A 26,592-nucleotide genomic window follows, 5' to 3' on the forward strand; every position below is an offset into this window, starting at 1 on the left:
TCTCTTGGATAAATGCTTAGGTATAGTATTGGTGAGTTGTATGATGGGTCTATGTTTAATTTTATAAGAAACTGTCCAGCTTTTTTCCAAAGTGGCTGTTATCATTTTGCATGTCACTCATAATGTGTGAGAGCTTCAGTTTCTCCACATAATCATTACTCCTTGACATTGTCAATCTTTAAATGTTTTTTTTTTAGACAGAGTCTCGCTCTTGTCGCCCAGGCTGGAGTGCAGTGGCATGATCTCAGCTCACTGCAACCTCTGCCTCCTGGGTTCAAGCGGTTCCCCTGCCTCGGCCTCCTGAGTAGCTGGGATTACAGGCACCCACCACCATGACTGGTTAATTTTTGTACTTTTAGTAGAGATGGTTTCGCCATGTTGGCCAGGCTGGTCTCTAACTCCTGACCTCAGGTGATCTACCTGCCTCGGGCTTCTGAAGTGGTGGGATTACAGGCATGAGCCACTGCGCCCGGCCCAATCTTTAAAATTTTAACCATTATAGTAGGTTTGCAGTATCTCAATGTAGTTTTAAATTTTTATTTCCCTAACATTTGAACATGTTGAACATTTTTTCATGTGCTTATTTGCCAAGTGCCAACTGTATATCTTCTTTGGTAATATGTCTGCTCAAATCTTTTATTTATTTTTAAAGTTGGGCTGTTTATTATTTTATTATCAGGTTACAAGAGTTATTTATATACTCTGAGCTTATTTCCAGACTCTATTCTATTCAACTAATCTGTATGTTTGTCTTTCTAACCATACCACACTGTTTTGATTACTGTAGCATTACGGAAGTCTTGAAATAAGATAATGTGAATCTTCTAATCTTGTTCTTCTTTTTAAAAGTTGTTTTAACTCTTCTAGGTTGTTTGCAACCTAGAAGTTTCCATATAAACTTTAGAATTCACTCATCAATGTCTATTTTAAAACACTTCTGGAATTTTGATTGGTACTGCGCTGAATCTATAGATAAATTTGAGGAGAACTGACATCTTAACAATACTGAGTTATCCAGTCCATACATATAGTGTATCTCTGTTTAGTTCTTTAACTTCTTTTATTAATGTTTCATCATTTTTAGTGTTTTGCATACATTTGGTTAAATTTATTCCTAAGTATTTCACATTTTTTGTTATTATAAATGGTATTTTAAATTTGAATCTAGTTGTCTGTTGCTAGCATACAAAAACACAGTTGATTTCTATATATTGTTCTGGGATTCTGTGACCCTTACATTTCTTTTTCGCTTAAGAGGCTTTTTTTGGTAGATTCTTTCAGATTTTCTGTGTAGAAAATCATGTTGTCTGTGAGGAAAAACAGTTTTACTTCTTTCTTTCCAATCTTCATACATTTGTTTCCTTCACCCTGACTAGGGCCTCCAGTACAATGTTGAACAGAATGGTATACTGCTCTGTAAATATTAATTCAATAAATGTGGTTGATAGTGGTGTTGAAATCTTCTTTTTTTTTTTTTTTTTTTTTTTTTTTTTTGAGACGAAGTCTCACTCTTGTCCCCCAGGCTAGAGTGCAGTGGTGCAATCTCAGCTTGCTGTAAACTCCGCCTCCCGGGTTCAAGTGATTCTCCTGCCTCAGCCTCCTGAGTAGCTGGGATTACAGGTGCCTGCCACCACGCCCAGCTAATTTTTCTACTTTTAGTAGAGACGGGGTTTCACCATGTTGGCCAGGCTGGTCTTGAACTCCTGACCTCAGATGATCCGCCCACCTTGGCCTCCCAAAGTGGTGGGATTACAGGCGTGAGCCACTGCGCCCGACCGAAATCTTCTATTTTTTTTTCTTCCAGTTGTTTTATTAACTTCATGGAGTGGAATGTTAAAATCTCCAATATGATTGTAGTTTGTCTATTTCTCTCTTTGGTTCTGTCAACTTTTGCTTCATGTATTTTGAAGCTGTTATTAGGTGCATACACATTTAGAGTTATATATTTTTTTGTCTTTGGGGTTTTTTTTTTTTTTTTTTGAGACAGTATTTTACTCTGTTGCCCAGACTGGCGTGCAGTGGCATGACTGTGTCTCACTGCAGCCTCAACCTCCTGGGCTCAGACAATTCTCCTGCCTCACCCTCCTGAGTAGCTGGGACTACAGGCACATGCCACTACACCCAGCTAGTTTTTGTATTTTTGGTAGAGACGGGGTTTTGCCATATTGCCCACCATGGTCACTAACTCCTGAGCTTAAGCAATCTGCCCGCCTTGGCCACCCAAAGTGCTGGTATTACAGTTGAGCCACTGTGCCTGGCCTATGTATCTTCTTAATGAACAGATCCTTTTACTGTTATGAAACGCTCCACTTCATCTCTGATAATATTCCCTTTTATGAAGTTTTCTTATGCTTGCTTCCCACATGGCATATTCTTGGCCATCCTTTTATTTCCAATCTATTTGTATCATTTGATGTCTTTTGTATTTGAAGTCATTTCTTATAGACAATATATAGTTAGGTACATGCTGAAAAGAAATATATAGGCAGGCCCTGTGTACACTTCACTCAATCTCTCGTACTGGTAACATCTTGCAAATACATATATATTAGTGTCAATACTAGAAAATTAACACCGGTACAATCTATAGAGCTTATTCAGATTTCTCCAGTTTACGTGTACTCGTGTGTGTGTGTGTGTTTGTGTGTGTAGTGCTATGTAATTTTATTACATGTGTAGCTTTTTGTAATCAGCACCACAATCAAAGTACATAATTGTATCATCACCACAGGGCCTCCAGGTGCTATCCCTTTATAGCCACATTCCTTTCTCTCTGCTGACTCCTAACCCCTGGCAACCACTAATCTTTTCTCCATCTTTAGGCTATTTCAAGAACATTATATAAATGGAATCATACAATATATTACCTTTGAGATTGGCTTTTTTCCTTTAGCATAATTCCCTTATGGTCCATCTGTGTTGTTGTGAACACCAATAGTTCATTTCTTTTTGTTGCTGAATACTATTCCAGGTTAGGGCTTTTTTTTTTTAAACCAGTATGACAATCTATGCAATTTTTTTCAATATGGAGTCTCACTCTGTCCCCCAGGCTGGAGTGCAGTGGCCCAATCTTGGCTCACTGCAACCTCCACCTTCTGGGTTCAAGCAATTCTCCTGCCTCAGCCTCCTGAATAGCTGGGATTACAGGCATGCGCCACCACACCCGCGAATTTTTGTATTTTTAGTAGAGATGGGGTTTCACCATGTTGACCAGGCTGGTCTTAAACTCTTGACCTCAAGTGATCTGCCTGTCTTGGCTTCCGAAAATGTTGGAATTACAGGTATGAACCACTGCGACCAGCCAATCTATGCATTTTAGTGGAAATGTTTAGCTCATTTGCCAGTACCATCTTGCTATTTGTTTTCTAGTTTTCTCATCTGTTTTTTGTTCTATTCCTCATATCCTACTTTATTTTCCGTAATTTTTAAATTTTTAATAAATATTAAAAATAATAAAATATTTAAAAATATTTTAAATATTGAATTATAGTTCCTCTATTAGCTTTTTAGCGATCCATCTTTGTATTTTTTTTAGACTTTGCCTTAGGAATTTCCATATTCATCATTAACTTATTACAGTGTACTTAGAATTAATATTTTGACACTTCACATAAAATGTACGAAACTTACAACAGTAAAATTCCATTTACCGGCTCCTGCCTCTTTTGTGCTACTTTTATCTCCAATTTTACATTTACGTACAAAATATACCCACAAAATGATGTTATTATTTTAAGGTAATCTGTTGAAATAATTTAATCATTCAGTTTCAATTTATTTTAATAGGGATGTTTTTCTATGTTACTATTTTAGTGCTAGCAGTGAATCAGTCTTTGATTTTTTTGGACTGAGAATTAGGCATTTATATCAATGAAAAAATAAATTTGAAACTTAAGAGTACAAGGTTTAGGCAGGGCGCAGTGGCTCACGCCTGTAATCCCAGCACTTTGGGAGGCTGAGGCAGGTGGATCTCCTGAGGTCAGGAGTTCGAGACCAGCCTCAACATGGAGAAACCCCCGTCTCTACTAAAAAAATACTAAATTAGCCAGGCGTGGTGGTGCATGCCTGTAATCCCAGCTACTCGGGAGACCGAAGCAGGAGAATTGCTTGAACCTGGGAGGCGGAGGTTTCGGTGAGCCGAGATTGCACCACTGCACTCCAGCCTGGGCAACAAGGGCAAAACTCCATCTCAAAACAACAACAACAACAACAACAACAACAAAAAACAAAAAGAGTACAAGGTTTAAATTTTTTTCCTTTTTACTGATTCAGGTTACTTTGGTGTCATTTTCCCCCAACTTAGATAAACCCCTAATCAATTGTTTCATTGTAAAGAGGAATATTTAAATGGTACCTCTCAAAATTCCTTTTTTAAAATTATTTTATTTTTGTTTTTATTTTTACTTTTTTTGAGATGGAGTTTCACTCTTGTTGCCCAGGCTGGAGTGCAATGGCATGATCTGGGCTCACCACAACCTCCACCTCCCGGGTTCAAGCGATTCTCCTGCCTCAGCCTCCCGAGTAGCTGGGATTACAAGCATGTGCTACCACGCCAGGCTAATTTTGTATTTTTAGTAGAGACTGGGTTTCACCATGTTGGCCATGCTGGTCTCAAACTCCGAACCTCAGGTGATCTGCCTGCCTTAGCCTCCCAAAATGCTGGGATTACAGGCGTGAGCCACGGTGCCTGGCTCAGAATTCCCTCTTTTAAACAACAAATTGTACTTTTCCTAGTACAATTTTTGTTTGTTTGTTTGTTTGTTTGTTTTTTGAGATGGAGTCTCACTCTGTCACCCAGGATGTAGTGCAGTGGCACGATCTCGGCTCACAGTAACCTCCGCCTCCTGGGTTCAAACGATTCTCCCGCCTCAGCCTCCTAAGTAGCTAGGATTACAGGCACCTACCACCATGTCCAGCTAACTTGTATTTTTAGTAGAGATGGGGTTACACTATGTTGGTCAGACTGGTCTCGAACTCCTGACATCGAGTGATCCACCCACCTTGGCCTCCCAAAGTGCTGGGATTACAGGAATGAGCTACTGTGCACGGCCATCTTTCCCCAATTATCCTGTTAAGTAAGAGTCCTAGCCCTAAGATCTTAGAAAATATTGTTTAATTAAATACCAGGAAATACCTCTTACTAGAAAGCCTAGTCTTAAACAGCTTGAATAGAAAATTCCTTCAAGTTTTTTATTTATTTATTTATTTTGAGACAGAGTCTCACTCTGTCGCCCAGTCTGGAGTGCAGTAGTGCAATCTCGGCTCACTGCAACCTCCGCCTCCTGGGTTCAAGCGATTTTCCTGCCTCAGCCTCCCAAGTAGCTGGGATTACAGGTGCCCACCACCACACCTGGCTAATTTTTGTATTTTTAGTAGTGATGGGGTTTCACCACATTGGCCAGGCTGGTCTTGAACTCCAGACTGCAAGTGATCCACCCACCTCAGCCTCCCAAAGTGGTGGGATTACAGGCATGAGCCATCCCGTCCAGCCCATCTTTTTCCTTTCTGACTTCGTATTTATTTTATTTTATTTTATTTTTTTTTGAGACAGAGTCTCACTCTGTCGCCCAGGGTGGAGTGCAGTGGCACGATCTCAGCTCACTGCAACCTCCGCCTCCCAGGTTCAAGTGATTCTCCTGCCTCAGCCTCCCAAGTAACTGGGATTACAGGCACCCACCACCACGCCTGGCTAATTTTTGTACTTTTAGTAGAGACGGGATTTCACCATGTTGGCCAGGCTGGTCTTGAACTCCTGACCTTGTGATCTGCCTGCCTCAGCCTCCCAAAGTGCTAGGATTACAAGTGTGAGCCACTGTGCCCGGCCCCTTCGTATTTATTAAGATAAAGAAAATTGCTGGCCGGGCGTGGTGGTGGGCACCTGTAGTCCCAGATACTCGGGAGGCTGAGGCAGGAGAATCGCTTGGACCCAGGAGGCAGAGATTGCAGTGAGCTCAGATCGCTCCACTGCACTCCAGCTTGGCGACACAGCCAGACTCCGTCACAAAAAAAAAAAAAAAAAAAAAAATTGCTCAGGCTTTCCTTTAGAAGTTTGTTTGGAGATAAATGGAAAAGATGTAAAGTATTTATATTAATATTTTCCCTTGGAACAAGTGTATCGAATTGAAAATAGTTTTCTAACTCTTTCTTCCTACCCTGACAAAAGAAAGTAAAATCAGATTCCTTATGGTAGGTAAGGAGAACACCGTTGTCTTTTTAAAGATGTGGGATTTCCCCACCAGAGTTGTAGAATATACTTGTTTGTTATTAGACTATGTTAGACATGTCATCATATTGAATATGGCAAATTTTCTTACAGAAATCTGAAAAAATTTTATATTCTATCCCTCTAGTTTTATCCCTGTCTACCATCTTACATTATCTTCTCCGGGTTCTCAGTACAACAATGAGCCTGGACCCCTGGTTGTTTCCTGCCTGTAAGTCATTCATTCTGCTATTTCCCCTACCAAATGTCTTTCTCTTCATTCTCCAACTGCAAAATATTGTAGTCCTTCAAATCTCAGCTCTTAAAATAAATTTTCCTCACTTCTCCAAGGTGAGAGCACTTCCTTTAAATCCACTTAAGTCTGTGTGGATTTTCCTTTCTTTTCTTTCTTTTTTTTTTCTTTTTTTTTTTTTTTGAGATGAGGTCTCACTCTATCACCTAGGCTGGAGTACAGTGGCGTGACCTCGGCTCACTGCAACCTCCCAGGCTCGGGTGATCCTCCCACCTCAGCTTCCCAAGTAGCTGGTACTATAGGTGTACACCACCATACCGGACTAATTTTTGTATTTTTTGTAGAGACTTGATTTCGCCATGTTGCCCAGGCTGGTCTCGAACTCCTGGCCTCAAGTGATCCACTCACCTCAGCCTCCCAAAGTGCATGAGCAACCGGGCCGAGCCAAGTCTGTGTATTTTTTTTTTTTTTTTTTTGAGACGGAGTCTCGCTCTGATGCCCAGGCTGGAGTGCTGTGGCGCGATCTTGGCTCACTACAAGCTCCGCCTGCTGGGTTCACGCCATTCTCCTGCCTCAGCCTCCCGAGTAGCTGGGACTACAGGCGCCCACTACCACGCCCAGCTAATTTTTTGTATTTTTAGTAGAGACGGGGTTTCACCATGTTAGCCAGGATGGTCTTGTCTCCTGACCTCGTGATCCGCCTGCCTCGGCCTCCCAAAGTGCTGGGATTACAGACGTGAGCCACAGCACCCGGCAAGTCTGTGTATTTCTTAATGCACACAGTTATTTGTTAAAATGTTAAATTATGCCCTAAGGTAGTGTATGCTACCTGAGGGAAGGACTTTCTTACTCATATTCTTATTTTCCATAACATGCAGCACTGTGTATTTGATTTCCAAGACATTGGATTGATACTTGTCCAATGAATGAATGAATTAAAAAATATAAGGGTCAATTCTAGGATTATCTTTACAAATGGCTACTCTAAAAATGCTTTGTAAATGTCTCTGTTGCATGTAGGTGTGATAAGCCTAAAGTTAGTTCCAGAGGCAGGGACAGTTCTGAAGGACTTGATAAAAATCACTCACAGATTCTGCACAGACAAGGACACTCCCAACGTGAATAGATAACTTGTTGGATGCATCTGCCAGCATCTGAACTGCTGGCAACTTTTGTTTAGAATGAAGAGCTTTCAGCCCAGCACCTCGCCTCCATTATAATGTTTTGCCTCCTGTTTTGTTTATATAAAAGACTACAGTCTTGTCTTAGAATTTCTGGGTATTATGAGTACCTTAGGGAAATCTGATTATAGAGATAATCTACTCAACAGTGAAGAGTTTCAATTTGTTTCTATTGAGTTTTGTCAATTCCGCATCCCAGATACCTTTGTATTCCAGTCCATTGACTAGAGCCTCCCAGCCAGACGTTGAGGCATCTGTTTCTATAGTCTCCGGAACTGGAAAAGATAAATAAGAATGTAGGGGAATTATCTGTATATTTGCTAACCACCAATTTAGATCTAAATAGACTCCCTCTGTTAGGAAGACTAATGAATTCCAATTCTCTGAAATATCCTTTGCTTTTAACAAGCAAGATGGAAGGTATCTAAAGAAAAAAAACGGGGCGAGATACACAGAGGGAAAAGCTGTGAATAATGCCACCAGAGAACCAATTATGTTCACCAGCTGGCATTGAGAAACTTGTTTCCTTTGACAAAAAAAGATTTTAGTTTTAGCCTCAAAATACTTTTTGACATTGTGTTCTTCAGGGCTGAATGACGAATCCTCTCAACCGCCCCCATAAAGTGTTAGAAAAAAATTCTTAACATCATTGTTATATGTAATGTGGCAAAGCAATGGGCAAGAAGAGAAAAACAAGCTAAGGCATCAATATGGCAGTTAAGAAGAATCAACTGGATAAAATGATAGTGAAATGAAACATGAAAACAGAGACCCTCCTCCCAGCCATATGACTGAATCAATGAGGCACATTCACGGGGTATGACAGTGATAAACAAACTGGTAAGAACATTGAATAGATGTAAAAATATATTTCTTGTGAAAGTATAGTCAACTACTATATATCTCAGTGATATCAACTGCATTTTGAACTTTTTTTTCTTTCTATTTGTGGGGACCCTCATTGATTGCAGCCAAGCCTAGAATGGAACCTTTTGTGCTTTAGTGGGTGAGACATAATCTATTTCATGATCTGTCAGTTGGTAAAATTTGCAAAGAAGGCTGGGCACGGTGGCTCACACCTGTAATCCTAGCACTTTGGGAGGCCAAGGTGGGAGGACTGCTTGAGTCCAGGAACTTGAGACCAACCTGGGCAACATAGCACCACCCTGTTTTTACAAAAATTAATAATAATAAATTAATTAGCTAGGCATGGTGTTGCACATCTGTGGTCCCAGCTACTTGGGAGGCTGAAATGGGAGGATCACTTGGGCCTGGGAGGTTGAGGCTGCAGTGAGCCATGATTGTGCCACTGCACCCCAGCTTGGGCAACAAAGCAAGACCTTGTCTCAAAAAAAAAAAAAAGCCAAGAAGTGGTGTCACCTAATCTCGAGCTCTCATTAGAGGCTTTTTTTTTCAGCCACCAGGACTCCCGTTGAGCCAGTCTTGTCTGGGAGTCCCCTGTGGTCCATCTGCTCCAAGCTGTTCCTTGGGGAAATACCTGTGAATTCAAGGTTTTCACTTTTTATACTACTTTAAAACTTGCCTTTCCCAAGTACCTATTTAAATTCCATTAATATCTGTAGAGCAAGTTCGCTCAGACCAGGCTTTGTTGAACCACTAAAGCAGGATGACTACGTATCTATGTGCTCCGAATGCCTTCTCTTTCTCAAAGAGAAAGAATAATGCTTATTTGGTAGTAATTTGCTTTCTTGATTATAAAAAGGGGAAAATTTAAAAAGTTTCTTGTTTCTCTTTCAAATGATGCCACCTGGCGCAGAGCCACTGTGTAGTCTGTGTACTGCACAATTCCACGAGTACCATCAACATGGACTATAATAACAGTGGTGCCTTCTGACTCCCTACCCAACCTGAATTCTCCAGAGTAGTACATAGTCTTGACCCTGTGCACAAAGAATATGGATTTTTATGTGGCTGGATAATTGGACAATTAATTTCATATACCCAGTTCTGGGGAGGAAACCAGAGCTGTTAGTTGATTTCATGCCATCAACTTCCTAAACACTTTTATTTACTGAAATTTGGTATTGTACTAAATATTACAGAAATACAAATGTTACCTAAGTGACTCTTGAGCTTTGAACCTAAATCAGCAAGGGAAATGTTTTACGAATCTGTTTTTTTTTTTTTTTGAAACAGAGGCTCGTTCTGTCACCCAGACTGAAGTGCAGTGGCGCCATCTCGGCTCACTGCAACCTCCGCCTCCTGGGTTCAAACGATTCTTCTGCTTCAGCCTCCCAAGTAGCTGGGATTACAGGCTCCCATCACCATGCCCAGCTAATTTTTGTATTTTTAGTAGAGATGGGGTTTCACCATGTTGGCCAGGCTGGTCTTACACTTTTTATTTCCTATTTCTTCATCTTGTGTTTTTTTATCCTTTTATTCTCTTTTAAGGGTGCAGTTTTTAGCGATGGATTATACATGGAAAGAAATGAAAAAAAATGAGTTCAAGGAGAGTTCTTTAATAGTATGCATCAGCCTTCTTATAAATTTACTGGAAATGTCTTAAAAAATGATTGCCCTTTTCTTTATTAATACATTTTTTAAAATAGCAGTTTTTTTGAGATTTAATTCAACCACAAAATTCACCAATTTAAAGTATACAATTCAGTGTTTTTTAGTATATTCAGTTATGTAACCATCACCACTATCTAATTTCAGAACATTTTTATCACCTCAAAAAGAAGCCCTATATCCATTAGCAGTCACACCTCACATTCCACCCCCAGCAGCCCTAGGCAAACGCTCATCTACTTTTTGTTTCTATAGATTTGCCTGTTCTAGACATATTATATAAGTGGAATCATACCATAAATGGCCTCTTATGACTGATTTCTTTCACTTAGCATGCTTTCAAAGTTCATATATGTTGTCACATGCATCAGTATTTTATTACTTTTTATTGCTGTATAATCGATTGTATGGATATATCACATTTTGTTTATCAACTCATCAGTCGATAGATGTATATATTGGTTTCACTTTTTAACTATCACAAATAATGCTGCCATGAATATTTTTATACAGGTTTTTTGTGTGGACTTATGTCCTCAGTTCTCGTGGTTATATACTTCTGAGTAGAATTGTTGCATTATATGATAAATGTATGTTTAAACTTTTAAGTAAATATCAGACTGCTTCTCCTTTCTTTTCCTTTCCTTTCCTTTTTCTTTTTCTTTTTCTTTTTCAGACAGAGTCTCACTCTGTCACCCAGGCTGGAATGCAGTGGCACGATCTTGGCTCATTGCAACTTTCAGCTCCCGGGTTCAAGTGATCTCGTGCCTCAGCCTCGCGAGTAGCTGGGATCACAGGTGTGCGCCGCCACACCCAACTAATTTTTGTATTTTTAGTAGAGACAGGGGTTTCACCATGTTGGCCAGCCTGGTCTTGAACTCCTGACCTCAGATGATCTGCCTGCCTCAGCCTTCCAAAGTGCTGGGATTACAGGCATGAGCAACCGACCCCAGCCCAGACTGGTTTTCAAACTGACTGAATCACTTAATAATCCTGCCAGCAATGTTTGAGGGCTCCAACTTCTCTACATCCTTGCCAATATTTATTATTGTCTATCTTTTTAACTTTAGCTGTCTTAGTGAGGATATAGTGGTATCTCATTGTGGTTTTGATTTGCAGTTCCCTGGTGACTAATGATGTTGAGCATCTTTTCATGTGCTTATTGGCCATTTGTATATCTCCTTAGGAGAAATATATAGCCAAATCCTTTATCCACTTTGCATTATCATTTTTACTTGTCATAAAACACACAACATAAAATTTATCATCTTGACCTTTTTTAAGCATACTGTTCAGTGGCATTAAGTACATTCACATTCTTGTGTTACCATCACCGTGATTCAGTCTCCAGAACTCCTTTCATCTTGCAAAACTGAAACTCTTTTTTTTTTTTTTGAGCATTCTTTCCATCTTTTATTACTACTGAGGTTAAACATTTTCATGTGATTACTGGCCATTCATATTTCTTTGTGGGACAGCTTGGTAACTTAAAAAATAATACTAATGTTTTTCCTGATTATAATATACTTATTGTAGATATGTAGAAAATACAGAAGAATATAATACTATAGAGGAAAAAATTCACATAATTCAAATTATAAAAACAATCATCACTGCTAATTTTTACTTTTCTCTGCACATGTTTTCTTATAGAATTTATATTCTGGACAAATGTGTTTTAGAGTATATGTTTTTTCTTTCCTTTTTTTTTTTTGAGACAGAGTCTCGCTTTGTTGCCCAGGCTGGAGAGCAGTGGCTCATCTCAGCTCACTACAACCTCTGCCTCCTGGGTGCAAGCGATTCTCCTACCTCAGCCTCCCGAGTAGCTGGAATGACAGGCACGTGCCACTAAGTCTGGCTAATTTTTGTATTTTTACTAGAGACGGGGTTTCATGGGCCAGGCTGGTCTTGAACTCCTGACCTCAGTTGATCCTCCCACCTCGGCCTCCCAAAGTGCTGGGATTACAAGGTGTGAGCCACCGCACCCGGCCCTGTTTTCTCTTTTTTGTAAAATTTAATTTAATTTAATTTTAAGTTCCAGGATACATGTGCAGGATGTGCAGGTTTGTTACGTAGGTAAACATGTGCCATGGTTTGCTGCACCTATCAGCCCATCACCTAGGTATTAAGCCCAGCATGCATTAGCTATTTTTCCTGATGCTCTCCCTCCCCAAAACCCCACCCTGACAGGCCCCAGTGTGTGTGGTTCCCCTCCCTGTGTCCATGTGTTCTCATTGTTCAGCTCCCACTTATGAGTGAGAACATGCGGTGTTTGGTTTTCTCTTCCTATGTTAGTTTGCTGAGGATAATGGCTTCCAGCTCCATCCATGCCCCTGCAAAGGACATGTTCTCATTCTTTCTTTATGGCTGCATGGTATTCCACGGTATATATGTACCACATTTTCTTTATCCAGTGTATCATTGATGGGCATTTGGGTTGATTCCATGTTTTTGCTATTGTGAACAGTGAAAACTGAAACTCTTTACCCATTCAACGATAACTTTCCCTTCCTTCACCCCAGCAACTCATTCTATTTTCGGTCTCTATGAATTTCAGTACTCTAGGTACCTCATTTAAGTGGAATCAGGCAGTGTTTGTCCTTCTGTGACTGGCTTATTTCACTTAGCATCATGTTCTCCAGGTTCATCCATGTTGTAACATGTGTCAGAATCTCCTTCCTTCCTTTTTTTTTGAGACGAAGTATCATTCTGTTGCCCAGGCTGGCGTGCAGTGGCACAATCTTGGCTCACTGCAACCTCCACCCCTGGGATCAAGCAATTCTCCTGCCTCAGCCTCCCTCATACCTGGGATTACAGGTGTGCACTACCACTCCTGGCTAATTTTTGTATTTTTAGTAGAGACGGGGTTTCACCATGATGGCTAGGCTGGTCTCAAACTCCTGACCTCAAGTGATCTGCCCACCTCGGCCTCCCAAAGTGCTGGGATTACAGGCGTGAACCACCGCGCCCGGCCGTAGAATTTCCTTCCTTTCTAAGGTTGAATAATATTCTAATTTATGTATAGTCCACATTTTGCTTATCTATTCATCTGTCGATGGACACTTGAGTTGCTTCTACCTCTTGGCTATTGTGAATAATGCTGTTATGAACATGTGTGTATAAATATCTGTCCAAGCCCCTGCTTTCAGTTCTCTTGGGTATGTACTCAGAAATGGAATTGCTGGATTATATGGTAATTTCATCTTTAACTTTTCGAGAAAGTGCCATACTATTTTCCACAGCAGCTGCACCATTTTACATTTCCACCAACAGTGCACAAGGGTTCCAATTTCTCCCCATCCTCACCAACACTTGTTATTTTCTGCTTTTTAAAAAACAGTAGCCATTCTAATGAGTGTGAGTTTGTATCTCATTGTGGTTTTGATGATTTGCATTTCCCTAATGATTAGTGATTGTATTAGGAAGTTCGGGCTGCCATAACAAATACCACAGACTAGGTGGCATAAACAACAGAAATTTATTTCTCACAGTTCTGGAGGCTGGGAGTCCAACACCAGGTTCTGGCTGATTTGGTTCTTGGTGAGAGCCCACTTTCTGACTTTCAGATGGTCACCTTTTCACTGTATACTCACGTGGTAGAGAGAGATCTTTCTCTCTTCCTTGTCTTATAAGGCCACCAATCCTATGAGATTAGGGTCCTATCCCTATGACGTCATTTAACCTTAATTACTCCCTATAAGCCCTGTCTCCAAATATGGACACCTTGGAAGTTAGGGTTTCAACATATGGGTTTTGGGGGGACACACTTTGGCCCATAGCAGTGACCTCGAGCATCTTTTAATGTGCTTATTGGTCATTTGTATGTCTACTTTAGAGAGATGTCTGTTCAAGTCTCTCACCCATTTTTATTTTTATTTTTATTTTTTAGAGACAGAGTCTCTCTCTGTCACCCAGGCTGGAGTGCAGTGGCAGGATCTGGGCTCACTGCAAGCTCCGCCTCCTGGGTTCACTCCATTCTCCTGCCTCAGCCTCCTGAGTAGCTGGGACTACAGGCACCCGCCACCACCTGGCTAATTTTTGTATTTTTTAGTAGAGACGGGGTTTTGCTGTGTTAGCCAGGATGGTCTCCATCTCTTGAGCTCGTGATCCACCCGCCTTGGCCTCCCAAAGTGCTGGGATTACAGGCGTGAGCCACCGCGCCCGGCCTCGCCCATTTTTAAACAGGATTGCTTGTCTTTTGTTGTCGTTGAGTTGCAGGAGTTCTTTATATCCTGGATACAAGCCTCTTAGCAGATATGTGATTTGCAAATATTTTCTCCCATTCTGTGCATTGTCTTTTTCATTTCTTGATGGTGTTCTTTAAAGCACAAAAGTTTTTAATTTTGATGAAGTCTCATTTATTTTTCTTTTGTTGTCATGTCTAAGAAACCATTGCCTAATTCAAAGTCATGAAGATTTACTTACTCCTATGGTTTCTTTTAGGAGTTTTATAGTTTAAGCTCTTACATTTGGGTGTATGATTCATTTTGAGTTAATGTTTATATACGGTGTGAGATATCCCTTTTTAAAAAATTCCTAAGAACATCTGAGTTTCAGAATGTTCTTTACTAGATTAGATATGAAAAAAATTGGTGAGGAGGGTTTTTTTCTTTCTTTCTTTTTTTTTTTTTTTGAGACAGAGTCTCTCTCTGTCACCTAGGCTGGAGTGCAGTGGCACAAACATGGCCCACTGCAGTCTTGACCTCCTGGACTCAAGCAATCCTTCGACCTCAGCCTTCCAAGTAGCTGGGACCACTAGGTGTGTGCCACCACCCCTGGCTAATTTTTAATTTTTTTTATAGAGGCAGAGTCTCACTGTGCTGCCCAGGCTGGTCTCAAACTCTGGGGCTCAGGCAATCCTCCTGTCTTGGCCTCCAAAAATGTGGAATCACAGGGATGAACCACCGTGCCCAGCCAGGAGGGTTTTTTTTGCTGTTTTTGGGGGTTTTAAAAATATCAGGGACTCATTGCAGACATGGGAAATCACATCTATTATATCATCTAAAATATGTTTCATTTATAATAAGCTCATTCAGTCTGTTTTATAAGCAGAGAAATCCAAACATACGGTAACTTAACAGGAATGGCTGCCAATAACAGTTGAGCTAACACTCATTGAAAGATTATGAATAATATCTTGATTACAAATCAAAGCTTGGTCTCATCTTTTTAGCCCAAAATTACTAAGACTACATAACATTTATTAGTCTGATTAATGGTAGAGTAACTAATTAGAGTGGGAAGGAGATTAGCAAATCATTCAAGATGTCAAGGGCAGGCAAAGTGCTGTTTTGTCATAGATAATATAGTAAAGCTCATAGCGACAGGTGTGCATAATAAGTAGGAACTGAGAATACCTAGGTATTGAAGAGTCTAGGTAATGTTTTTAATATCAGCATTATTTGGTTAGATTTGATTTTCTTCTTCTGAATTTCCTTACTGCTGAATTGGCTTTTGATTTATTGACATTCTAAGATTTGGTGTGGATTTTCTTTTTGCCTTGCAGGATGCAGAGAATCAAATATTAAAGACAAGTGTATGGTACCGAGAGGTAAATAATTATGTTTTCTTCTAAATATATTGCACTCCTGATCTGGATCTGCTGCAAAATATAGTTATTTAAGAAATAGGTATTATCTTTGTATTTATAGTTCTTTAGATCTGCAGCAGACCTAATTTATTATAATTCATTTAAGATGTATGGCCCTGGTTTCTGGTTGGGACTACCATCTTTAGGATTCAGATGGGAAGTACTTTCTCCTAACAGATAGAACCAAGAGGCTGATAAATTGGATTATTGATCCAAATGCCTCTTTAGTTCTGTAGCAAGGCAGACATTGTCCCATTTTGATAAGTTTTCTTTCTGGCTACTCCTAACAGGTCTGGAATGATGAATTTTTATCCTGGAACTCCAGCATGTTTGATGAGATTAGAGAGATCTCCCTACCTCTAAGTGCCATCTGGGCCCCCGATATCATCATCAATGAGTTGTAAGTGTGCCGGTGTATATTTCTGTGGGGTTTAGACTGCTTGGTATAGTCGGGCTAGTTGCTGCTTACTTTCAGTCAGTGTTGCTCATTTTTGCTTCTCAAGTTGAAGGGGAGCATATTGTTGAGAGTATTCAGGTTGGAAGTGCTATGTGTTGACATTATTTAAGATACAGATCTGGTTACTAATGTTGAGGTTACTCATTATGTCTGTGTTGTTATAGCAGCAAATGAGTTAACTTACGAAGCTGTCACTGAAAAGCTCATCTTCGCCAGGGTGAATCATCTCATGGAAAATGCGATTCTGTTTTTGCAGGGCTAGGTTGGTCCTGGACTTCATGGTCACTACTATCTCCTAATCAGCCTATGTTTTGAAATGACCAAGATCCTCTCTGTGACAACAAGTTCTCTTGTGTTTCATATAGTGTGGACGTTGAAAGATCCCCTGACCTTCCCTATGTTTATGTGAACTCATCTGGGACCATTGAGAACTATAAGCCCATCCAGGTGGTCTCCGCATGCAGTTTAGAGACATATGCTTTTCCATTTGATGTCCAGAATTGCAGCCTAACCTTCAAGAGCATTCTGCATACAGGTAAACCATGAGAGATACCCATCAATGCTAGGTTGGTGCACGTAGGTGAAATGATATTGTACTATCCTTCAGGTCTATTTTATTCTTGCAGATAATTGGCTATTTAAAAATTGGAAACTCCTCTTGCGGTTTTTTGGCTCCTGCTGTAATCCAGACCAAGTATGATGCTGTAGCCCCCCGCCGTTGTTTTGGAAACACAGTGTTAGGCCTCTACTGCCATGGATAATAATATAGAAATCACAGGCAAGCTTCATCATTCTACAGAGAGTGTATTCCAAGCCATAAATTCACAGTTGTTGTTTTTTTATGACCAGAAAGATTTTGTTCCACATCCCTACCCCCTAATTCAAATAAGGCCAAGGAGACTGTGCCTATGGGGGCAGGAGAACGAGGAAGAATTCGAATTGGGAGCTGGAAAAGTGGGTGGATGTTGGCATCTCTTTCTCTCTGGGAAAGTCAATTGTTTGTGTTGTTTGCAGTGGAAGACGTAGATCTGGCCTTTCTGAGGAGCCCAGAAGACATTAAGCATGACAAAAAGGCGTTTTTGAATGACAGTGAGTGGGAACTTCTATCTGTGTCCTCCACATACAGCATCCTGCAGAGCAGCGCTGGAGGATTTGCACAGATTCAGTTTAATGTAGGTTGTTTACTACCTGTCCCTGTTGCCCGCTTCTCCACAGCCTTTGGCCTTCTCTCTTGGGCCAAGGAATTTCTGCTCTATTGCATGTTCTCATTCATTATCACCCAAGAACAGGGACTTCAGTGGGCTCTGAGCATCCACCTGCATTGCAGCATTTCACAGAGCAGAGGTTCAGTGGGAGAAGCTGGGCCCCTCCAGAAGATAACAGACACCAGAGGCCTGGTATTCAGACACCAGAGGCCTGAAGCATGCCCTACAGCAGGAATCCTCCAATCTTTCCACACATACTCACATTATGTCTTCTAATTGCTACTCAGAAAAAACACAGACAAACCCACACACAACAACAACAAATTGTGAAGACTTTCTCATCAACATTATTGTCCTATTTTTTTTTTAGAGTAAATTATCAACTAATTCCAGATGCAGATGCATAATATGATAATATTATTAACTTGAATATCCTAAGGGATTAGCCAATAAGACCCACAGAGACCACTGGTAGCTTCTGGATCAGAGGGAACAATTAACTCCCTCAAAATTATGATGGGAACCCACACTCCTCTGATGCACCCTTGGAAATGCCCTTGGCTGCATTGTTCATAGGAAAATTTGTCTGGCATGAAACTGGGGGATGGTGGGGTACAGGACAGTGAAGCCTGCGGATTTGTACTCCAGAGGCAGCCATTCTCCCTTCTTTGGCCCCCTGGGAAACTGTTTTGACATGTGGTCTGCAGCAATTCCACACAACTGGTAAACTACATCGTTAGTATTCAGCAGTGCATTCTTCTTTTCTGCAAAAAGTCAGCTAGTGGTGGTGGTACTGAGGGAATGGTGGTCCTTCATGCCAAGTAATGGATTCAGTTGAAAAATAGAAACCACAGGCTGGTCAGGACTGCACACAAGAAGAATTATCCTAAAAACATACCTTTGGAATAAGAAGGAAAATTTAGACTAGACTAAGGTGCTCTCGTACAATGGATATGCTAAGGCATGGTGATGAAATAAACTATCGCCGAGTGCGGTGGCTCATGCCTGTAATCCCAGAACTTTGGGAGGCCAAGGCGGGCAGATCATTTGAGGTCAGGAGTTCGAGACTAGTCTGGCTAACATGGCAAAACCCCATCTTTACTAAAAATACAAAAACTTGCTGGATGTAGTGGTGTGCGCCTGTAATCCCAGCTACTCAGGAGGCTGAGGCATGAGAATCGCTTGAACTCGGGAGGTGGAGGTTGCAGTGAGCCAAGATTGTACCACTGTACTCCAGCCTGGGTGACAGAGGGAGACTCTGTCAAAAGAAAAGAAAGGAAGGAAGGAAGGAAGGGGAAAGAAGTAAGAGAGAAAGAAAGAAAGAATGAAAGAAAGAAAGAAAGAAGGAAAGAAAGAAAGAAGGAAAGAAAGAAAGAAAGAAAGAGAAAGGAAGGAAGGAAGGAAAGAAAGAAAGAAAGAAAGAAAGAAGGAAAGAAAAGAAAGAAAGAAAGAAAGAAACTATTATTGAGGTTACAGGTATCCCTCAATTGGTTAAAGATGTATACAGCTTTTCAGCAAAGCTCTTAAATCTGAGCCTCTTAGACACAGTTGTGGTTTGAACCTGACTGATGTGTAATGCTGGCTAGTAGCTAATCACAACTCATACCCTCCTGATGGTGGGCTTTGGGCTCTTGCCTAGAATTCTGCCTGGTTTTAAGCAAAACTTGCATTGTGTCCTGTTTGTCCACTTTTCTTGTGAGGAAAAGGGAAGGAAAGCAAGCAAGCTTTTTTCTTTTTTCTTTTTTTTAAATTTCAATGAGTTTCCTGGCTAGGAGTAAACACCTCATTAATTTTAAAGATATCAGCCTGCAAACATTATTAATGCAGCCCAAATAATGGAGAGCATTAAACGGAAATGTGAAGGAGTAGCACATGCAAGGTGGAACATAGTCACCTACCAAGCGCTCCTGAGAACACTGCACACACCATTACCTACACTGCACGGAGGAGACAAACACAGGAAAGAGATGGGGCAGGTAAACAAGGGCATGTGCTTGCATGCACAGGCATACATGTGCACACACACACACACACACACACACACTCTCTCTCTCTCCATAGAGCAGCTATTATTTGTAGTTACGTGTCACCCTCCTTCACCCTAAATGTTAATTCATCAACAGCAGCTGAAGGTTTTCTATATACTATCTCCATTCTAATTATGATGAACAGAGACAGTGAGAAGATTGTCTAATGGAGGGGAGGCTTCCCTGGATCTCAGAGCCATGGTCCAGTTCCTCTGCTCTCCTCACTGCCATGCTTCCCCCCTGGGTATGTGTTGAAGTGGAAGTGTGCTGGAGGCAGGTGCTATTTGATTTCATGCTCTTGGAACTTTTCCATGGGTTCTTTTGCCCCGGGGGTGGACGTGGGTTATCTAGCAGGGCTGGCTTCTGCCTTGGTCCTCAGGAGCAGAGTAGGGAGAGAATCCTGAGTAGAGTCACAGATCATATTTGGTGGGACAGGAAGCCAGACTCAGGAGCAATTCTGCAGCTTTAGAAAGCCTAAAAGTGGATTCAGTGACGATCACAGTTTTCTGCCTCCCAACCTCGCTCAGCCTCCATGCATTTCTGCTCTATGCACGGAGCCTAGGCTCATTCTCTTACTCCATACCAGACATCTCACTCTGAATTTAGCAACCAAGGCACCTGGGTTTCCTTCAACAGCCCTTAGCCAGTGATGTGAAATTCAGAGCCTGATTCTATTATGCCAACACTGGGCCTGCCAGGGTCCTGACAGCAAAGGACCATCTCCTCTTAATCTACTCACCGGCTGTGTCTCAGTCCAGGCTGCCCAGCGGGAGGTTGGGGACAGATAGGGAAGGCAGGAGAAGCAATAATGTATTCTAAATTCATCCTTGCCCTTGGCTTGAGGTACACTGCTGCCATTTATACTAAATCAAGTGCTCCGGATGCCCCATGAGTTTCAGCTAATGTGCAATCATAGCTGCCGACTCTGGGACACAAATTGTTTATCAGAGGACACCACGGATGCTTTGGAGTCAGGCTACGTTCCACAGGGGGCCCAGAGCACAGGCACTTCTCCCTACAAAGATGTCTGTGTACAGCCTGGGACCCGGCCCAGCAGCCATGGGAGGGGAGGTTTCCTCCAATATATTATTGGAGGTGCTGGTTCCCAGAAACAGCAGGGTGAGCATTTGATTTTGCAAGGCAGTGGTTTTTTTTTTTTTTTCTTTAAAGAATGAGGGTAGAAGTGGGAGGAGGTAGGAATACAATTTAGGAACTCGTGTTGGATGGAAAAGGGTGGACAGCTGTGGAAACTAAACCGAGCCCAACCACAGATATCCTCACACCAAGTAAAGTGTTTATTTGGGCAGGAATTGGGGTGCACACAGGGTGTCCTAGAAAATGCAAAGGGGGCATTTGGGAAAGAAAGTTGCTTCATTTATCCTCTTTTTCTGTTACAATTTTTTTTCTAGATTAGGTAGAGTAACTTTGTTGAGATACTTATTGAATGCAGCTTATAAACTTGATAGAAGATCAAGATCCCTCTAAGTGCCAGCAGATCATATGAGAGAGAGAGAGAGAGAGAGAGAGAGAGAGAATTTAGAGCCCTAAATATCCTTTCTGGGTCACTCAAGTGATGTGGGAATCACGGACTGACTTTTTTCTAATCCAGCGCAACCCATAGTCTAGATCCAAGAAACTCTGACTCCGGTGCTTAAATGGCAGCAACTTTCCTGTTCTTTCTGAGTTGGGAATGCTGGGAGGGGCTTTGGAGAGGAGGAAAATGGGCTCTTCTGTATGAAGCGGAGTCTAGGCGTCAAAATTCCAACTGTGTCATAAAGACGGTCATGCGAAACTGAGTACTGGTGGGGTCTACCATCAAGGAGGCAATTACAGGCTAACCTTGGGGCCTATTCCATCTCCAAGGAGCTCTCCACACACACATTCGGAATTAGATTGATCTCTTTCATTAACATCAATAGGCTCCAAATACCTTTGTGTACTTATTATTACCTGGCTTTAATGGATAATGAAATTGTGGCATAATATTGCTAACACCTGAAGGGTGTCTAATGGGGAACATGGACTGAAACTAAAGTGCTTTTTCTTCCCTTTCTGTGGGAATTTAAAGGCACCAGCTCCTTTAGTCCATTAGAAATGATGAGCTGTAGGTAGGGGCAGTTTTGCGGAGAGCAGTGTCACACTGAGCAGGTGACATGCCTTCTACTCAGCAGAAGCAGGAGTCACTGCTTCTTGCATGATCCGCAGAGAGGTCGCCCTCAGAAAGACTGACCTCAAGAGGATAGCCTCCATTCGGGCTAACTCCACACTTCCATTATATTGGAACTAAAAGTAGCGTTACTACCAGAGTCCAATACAATTAAATGAACATCTTTCGAGTTCTTACCATGTGCCAGGCTCCATGGTGAACACTTAGGACATAAAGATGAATAAATGAAGGTTCCTGACATCTATCACAGATCCCCAAAATCTGCCCAGGGAGACATAATAGCAATAACCACAAAGCTGAGCACTTACTCTATGCCAAGCATCATTTTAAAGTTTGTACCTATAATCCTCACATTCCGAGGAGATGGGTGATCCAAGTATCTGCATTTTTACAAATAAATGAATTGAGGTGCAGAGAAGTTAAGTAACTTACAGGAGGCTGCAAGGTGACTGGTGGAGGCTGGACTTGAACCCAGGCAACTTGACTCCAGAAACTATGTGCCTAATCCCATATCACGCTGACACACAACTAAAGGCAGTGCAGTATATTCTGGTCCATTCTTTGCCATTTGCCCACTGTGCATTACTTGGCAGGTCATGTGTATTAGTGTCACAAGGCTGCCATAACAAAGTAGCCCAAACTGGGTGGCTCAAAACAACAGAAATTCATTTTCTTGCAGTTCTGTAGGCTATAAATCTGAAATCAAGACTTGGGCAGGGTTGGTTCCTTCTGGGCATTCTGAGGGAGAATCTGCTCCTTGCCTCTCCTCTGGCCTCTGGTTGTTGCCAGGAACCCGTGGTGTTCCTTGGCTGGTAGATGTGTTGCTCCCATCTCTGCCTCCATCTTCACATGGCCTTCTCCTTGTGTGTCTCTTCTCTTCTTATCAGAACTGCAGTCACATTGGATTAAGGGCCCACTCTACTCCAATATGACCTCATCCTACTCTAGTACATCTTCAATGATCTCATTTCCAAATAAGGTCACATTCTGAGGTTCCAGGAAAGACATGAATTCTTGGGGGTCCTCTTCAACATAGTAGAGTCTGCAACCCAAAATTCACTTCTGCTCCATGTGCAAATACATTCAGCCCCATCCCAACATCCCCCAAAGTTTAACCCAGCATCATTCCAGTGTCAACTCTAAGTCCAAAATATCATCTAAATATAAACTCAAAAAGTCCCAAATCTCATTGTTTAAATGATCTAAAGCAGGTAATGACCTTGATTATGGTCCATTCTGGGGCAAAATTTCTCTCCTGCAACTGACTCATGAAACACTCAATCACCAGAATCTGCTTCCTGATCCTACAAGATGGGATAAGAGCAGGGAACTGTCTTATTAATAGTACTAACTTCAGTATTTAGGATAGTACCAGACAACCTGTTCATGCTCAATTAATGTTTATTGAACAAAGGAATAAAAGGCTCTGATTAGCCAGTGAGATAATAAAAACAAAAAATTTCTGAAAACTATATGATGAAATTAGAGTTTATTTAGGCTGCACTGGGTTTGCAGGGAAAATTAGTCTAGGCCTGGCACTGTGGCTCATGACTTTGGGAGGCTGAGGCAGGTGGATCACCTGAAGTCAGGAGTTCAAGACCAACCTGGCCAACATGGCAAAACCCTGTCTCTACTAAAAAGGCAAAAATTAGCTGGGTGTGGTGGCAGGTGCCTGTAATTCCAGCTACGCAGGAGGCTAAGGCAGGAGAATCGCTTGAACCTGGGAGGCGGAGGTTGCAGTGAGTGGAGATTGCGTCATTGTACTCCAGTCTGGGCAACAAGAGCGAAACTGTGTCTAAAAAAAAAAAAATTAGTCCACAGGCAACATTGCCCCTAAATAACCACAAGAAAAAGGTGGATTCTTTCTTCTGGAAGAAAACCAAAACCCAAAACTATAGGTACTATTTTGTGTGTCTTAGAAATGCGAACATCCTTCCTAAAGGTAGGAGAATGGATGAGGTGGTTTTGGAAGGCCTATCTAGTTTTACGTCTATAAGCCAAACAAAGACAAGAGATGTTTTTGCTTTATGTTACAGCAGAAGCTAATTGTCCACCCTTGTCCCTATGTCTTTTCCCTCTGCCTTCATTTACTGTTGACATCCAGTGAGGACTATCCTTCTGACAGGGTCAGCTAATAATATGCAGGGCTTAGTGAAAAATGAAAATGCAGGACCCCTTATTCAAACATTATTAAGAATTTCAAAATAGCACCAGTGGAGCACTAAACCAAGTGCAGGGCCCTTTCAAGAGCAGGCTCTGTGTGACTACATAGGCTCATATCCACAAAGTCTGCCTACCTCCTAACCTCTTAGCTCTTGCCACAGCTCTCCCTCAGATGATTTCTCAGGGAACATGTGGTCTGATAAACCTGCACTTTCTTGGAAATCAGGGACCTTGAGGGGCCACACCATCCATCTCTGGCTCCATCCCAGACATACATTTGCTGTTGTGTCAGCCTCTGGGTGGAGAGGTGTCATCTCAGCTTGTTTTTTTTTTACGTAGGGACGTGCTGTAGAGAGCACAGCTGCTCATCTCAGTTGTACCCAAGATGTTTGGCGAGGCAAAAGTAAACTGCTTTTTGAAAAAGGAGGAAATCAAGGCATGGAGGGGTTGACTACATCACCCAGGGGGACTTAAACTAGCCTGTGCAGACACTTGGAATCAAGGGGCTCTGGAACTCTGTCCCCTTGATTTCTTTTTTTTTTTTTTTTGAGACAGAGTCTCACTCTGTTGCCCAGGCTGGAGTGCAATGGTGCGATCTCGGCTCACTGCAACCTCCACCTCTTGAGTTCAAGCAATTCTCCTGCCTCAGCCTCCCAAGTAGCTGGGACTACAGCCACGTGTCACCACACCTGGCTGATTTCTGTATTTTTAGCAGAGATGGGGTTTGACTACTTTGGTCAGGCTGGTCTTGAACTCCTGACCTCAAGTGATCCACCCGCCTTGGCCTCCGAAAGTGCTAGGATTACAGGCCTGAGCCACCACACCTGGCCTGTCCCCTTGATTTTGAGTCTGGGCTCTTTCTGCTTAACCAACATGCCTTCTTGTACTTTGCTTATGTTTTTCTTCCCCTTTGTGTAGTATCTGCCAAGTCTCTAGGGAGTGTTCCCATTTCTACCCTCCAGAGTCAGCAGGGGTGGTCATCCCGTCACCCCGACCCCACAAGGCTAGATCACCAATAGCCCAGACTTGGCCACAACATAAAACCCCCATGGACTCTGTCCACTTGATTCCCTTTTTCCTGCCCCTACCTAACCACAGCCATCTCAGCCACTGCATGATGACAGGAGCTAGAGGGGTGCAGGCTGATGACAATTAATTTTGTTGTTGCTTTCCTTGTTGACTGAACTTTGGTAGAAATGTGTTTTAACCAGATTATTGCAAAGCAGTGAGTGTCGCTCTGGTTTAGGTGTTTGCAGCCAATTATGGTTTAATGTGAATGACAACAGCCAGACGACAATCCGCCAAACAACTCTGGCTTGCCAAGCTCCACAGAGTCGGGATGTGCTCCCAGACCCAATGGCTGGAGAACCCCCACTCTTATCAGCAAGGTGATGTGATGTTTCATCTCCCCCAGCCAAGCTCTTCTCCCGGCACCTCCTGCTCCATCGCTGGCCTCTGCACTTCATCTCTGCCCTCATCTCTGGCTCATTTCTTTGTGACCTCTTCTCCAGTGGGAGATGGGGATGAAGGAGAAGAACCTGCACTCAACTCAGAGGTCTGGTCAGGTCAAGAGTTGTAGCTATCCTGTCCTGGGAAAAAGCACTGGGCTTGGAATCAGAAGATGTAGGGGCACATCCCAGCTCTGTCCCTTACTCGACTTACTCACTTAAGGGAGCTCAGCTTTCCTTTTGAAAATCTATAAAGTAGAGGCTATTACCTACCAAGTTTGCAGTGAGGATTAAATAAATCACACCATATGTGTGAAAGCGTCCGGCACACTATCTGACATGTATTGAGCAGTTCATTGTTTGGTGAATCAGAGAAATTGGAGATTTCAAATGTTATTTTTGTCCAAATCCAACAGCAAAGGGCCCAGAATACTCATTTGTTTAATAAACATTTATTGAAGACCCACTATAAGATAGGTCTTATTTTTGGCCCCTTGGGGGATTATCATTACCCCAGAGATGGGATGAGATGAGATTCCAGGCCATAGTGGGGAAGCAGCCCTGCCATTCACCCGTTTCTCTTTAAGAAGGATGAGAATAGTGTATGTGCTTATTAAAGACACTTCCCATCATCATTTCAAAGAAGTGAGGTATAAAAAAATGGCAACAATAGTAGTAATTTTATGAGACCCAAATTCCAAGCTACAAGAGCAGCTCTGTGTGGCCAGCACAGTGCAGGCCAGCAGGACAGCTTCAGATGGCCTCCACTGAGACCCGCTCCTCTACCCCCTGCATCTGTGCTCCTGGAGACCGAGCTGTGTCTTGCAAAGATGGGACCGCTGGTCATGTTTGGCCAGTGGGGAGAGGGAGCGGGCAGGGGAAGCAGTGGCAGGAGATGGGAGGAGGGAGGAGGGCCGAGAGGGGGTACTTAGCTCTCCATTTCTGCCCCAGTGGAGTCAACACCAGGCAGGCTAAGAGAAAACCACAGGTCCTGTCTGGCAGCCTCTGCACAGCTTTCTCTTCAGGTCTGGTCACCACTCCAGTCCTTGGCTCCTTCAGGCCTAAGGGTGGTAACAGCTCACCCAGTCCCCCAAAAGCCCAGGGGTCTGCCCGCCATCTTGTGGTTTCCCTAAAGCCTGCTCACACCTTGCAAATAGTCTCATTTTTGAGCCCTCTTCAAACTTCCAAATTTAATTGTGCAAGTTTTCCTGCCCAGAATGATAGACACACAGGTGCTAAGGAGCTCAGAATCCAAGGAAGAAGATAGATTAGACCAAAAAGTAATACAATAGGCCAGGCGCAGTGGCTCACACCTGTAATCCCAGCACTTTGGGAGGCCGAGGCAGGGGGATCACCTGAGGTCAGGA

The 26,592-nt window shown here is 42.2% G+C and overlaps 1 protein-coding gene across 1 annotated transcript in view; it reads left to right on the top strand.

The window, feature by feature from the left end:
- Positions 1–26,592, top strand: part of HTR3B (5-hydroxytryptamine receptor 3B) — a 36,548-nt gene that overhangs the window by 5,811 nt on the left and 4,145 nt on the right. The window contains exons 2-5 of the mRNA XM_024255603.2: positions 15,675–15,719; positions 16,049–16,158; positions 16,581–16,750; positions 17,230–17,387. Of these exons, the coding sequence (XP_024111371.2) occupies positions 15,675–15,719; positions 16,049–16,158; positions 16,581–16,750; positions 17,230–17,387 (483 nt within the window). The remainder of the gene's footprint in view (positions 1–15,674; positions 15,720–16,048; positions 16,159–16,580; positions 16,751–17,229; positions 17,388–26,592) is intronic.

Source organism: Pongo abelii, chromosome 9, assembly GCF_028885655.2.
Source record: "Pongo abelii isolate AG06213 chromosome 9, NHGRI_mPonAbe1-v2.0_pri, whole genome shotgun sequence".
In the NCBI taxonomy this organism is placed as follows: domain Eukaryota; kingdom Metazoa; phylum Chordata; class Mammalia; order Primates; family Hominidae; genus Pongo; species Pongo abelii.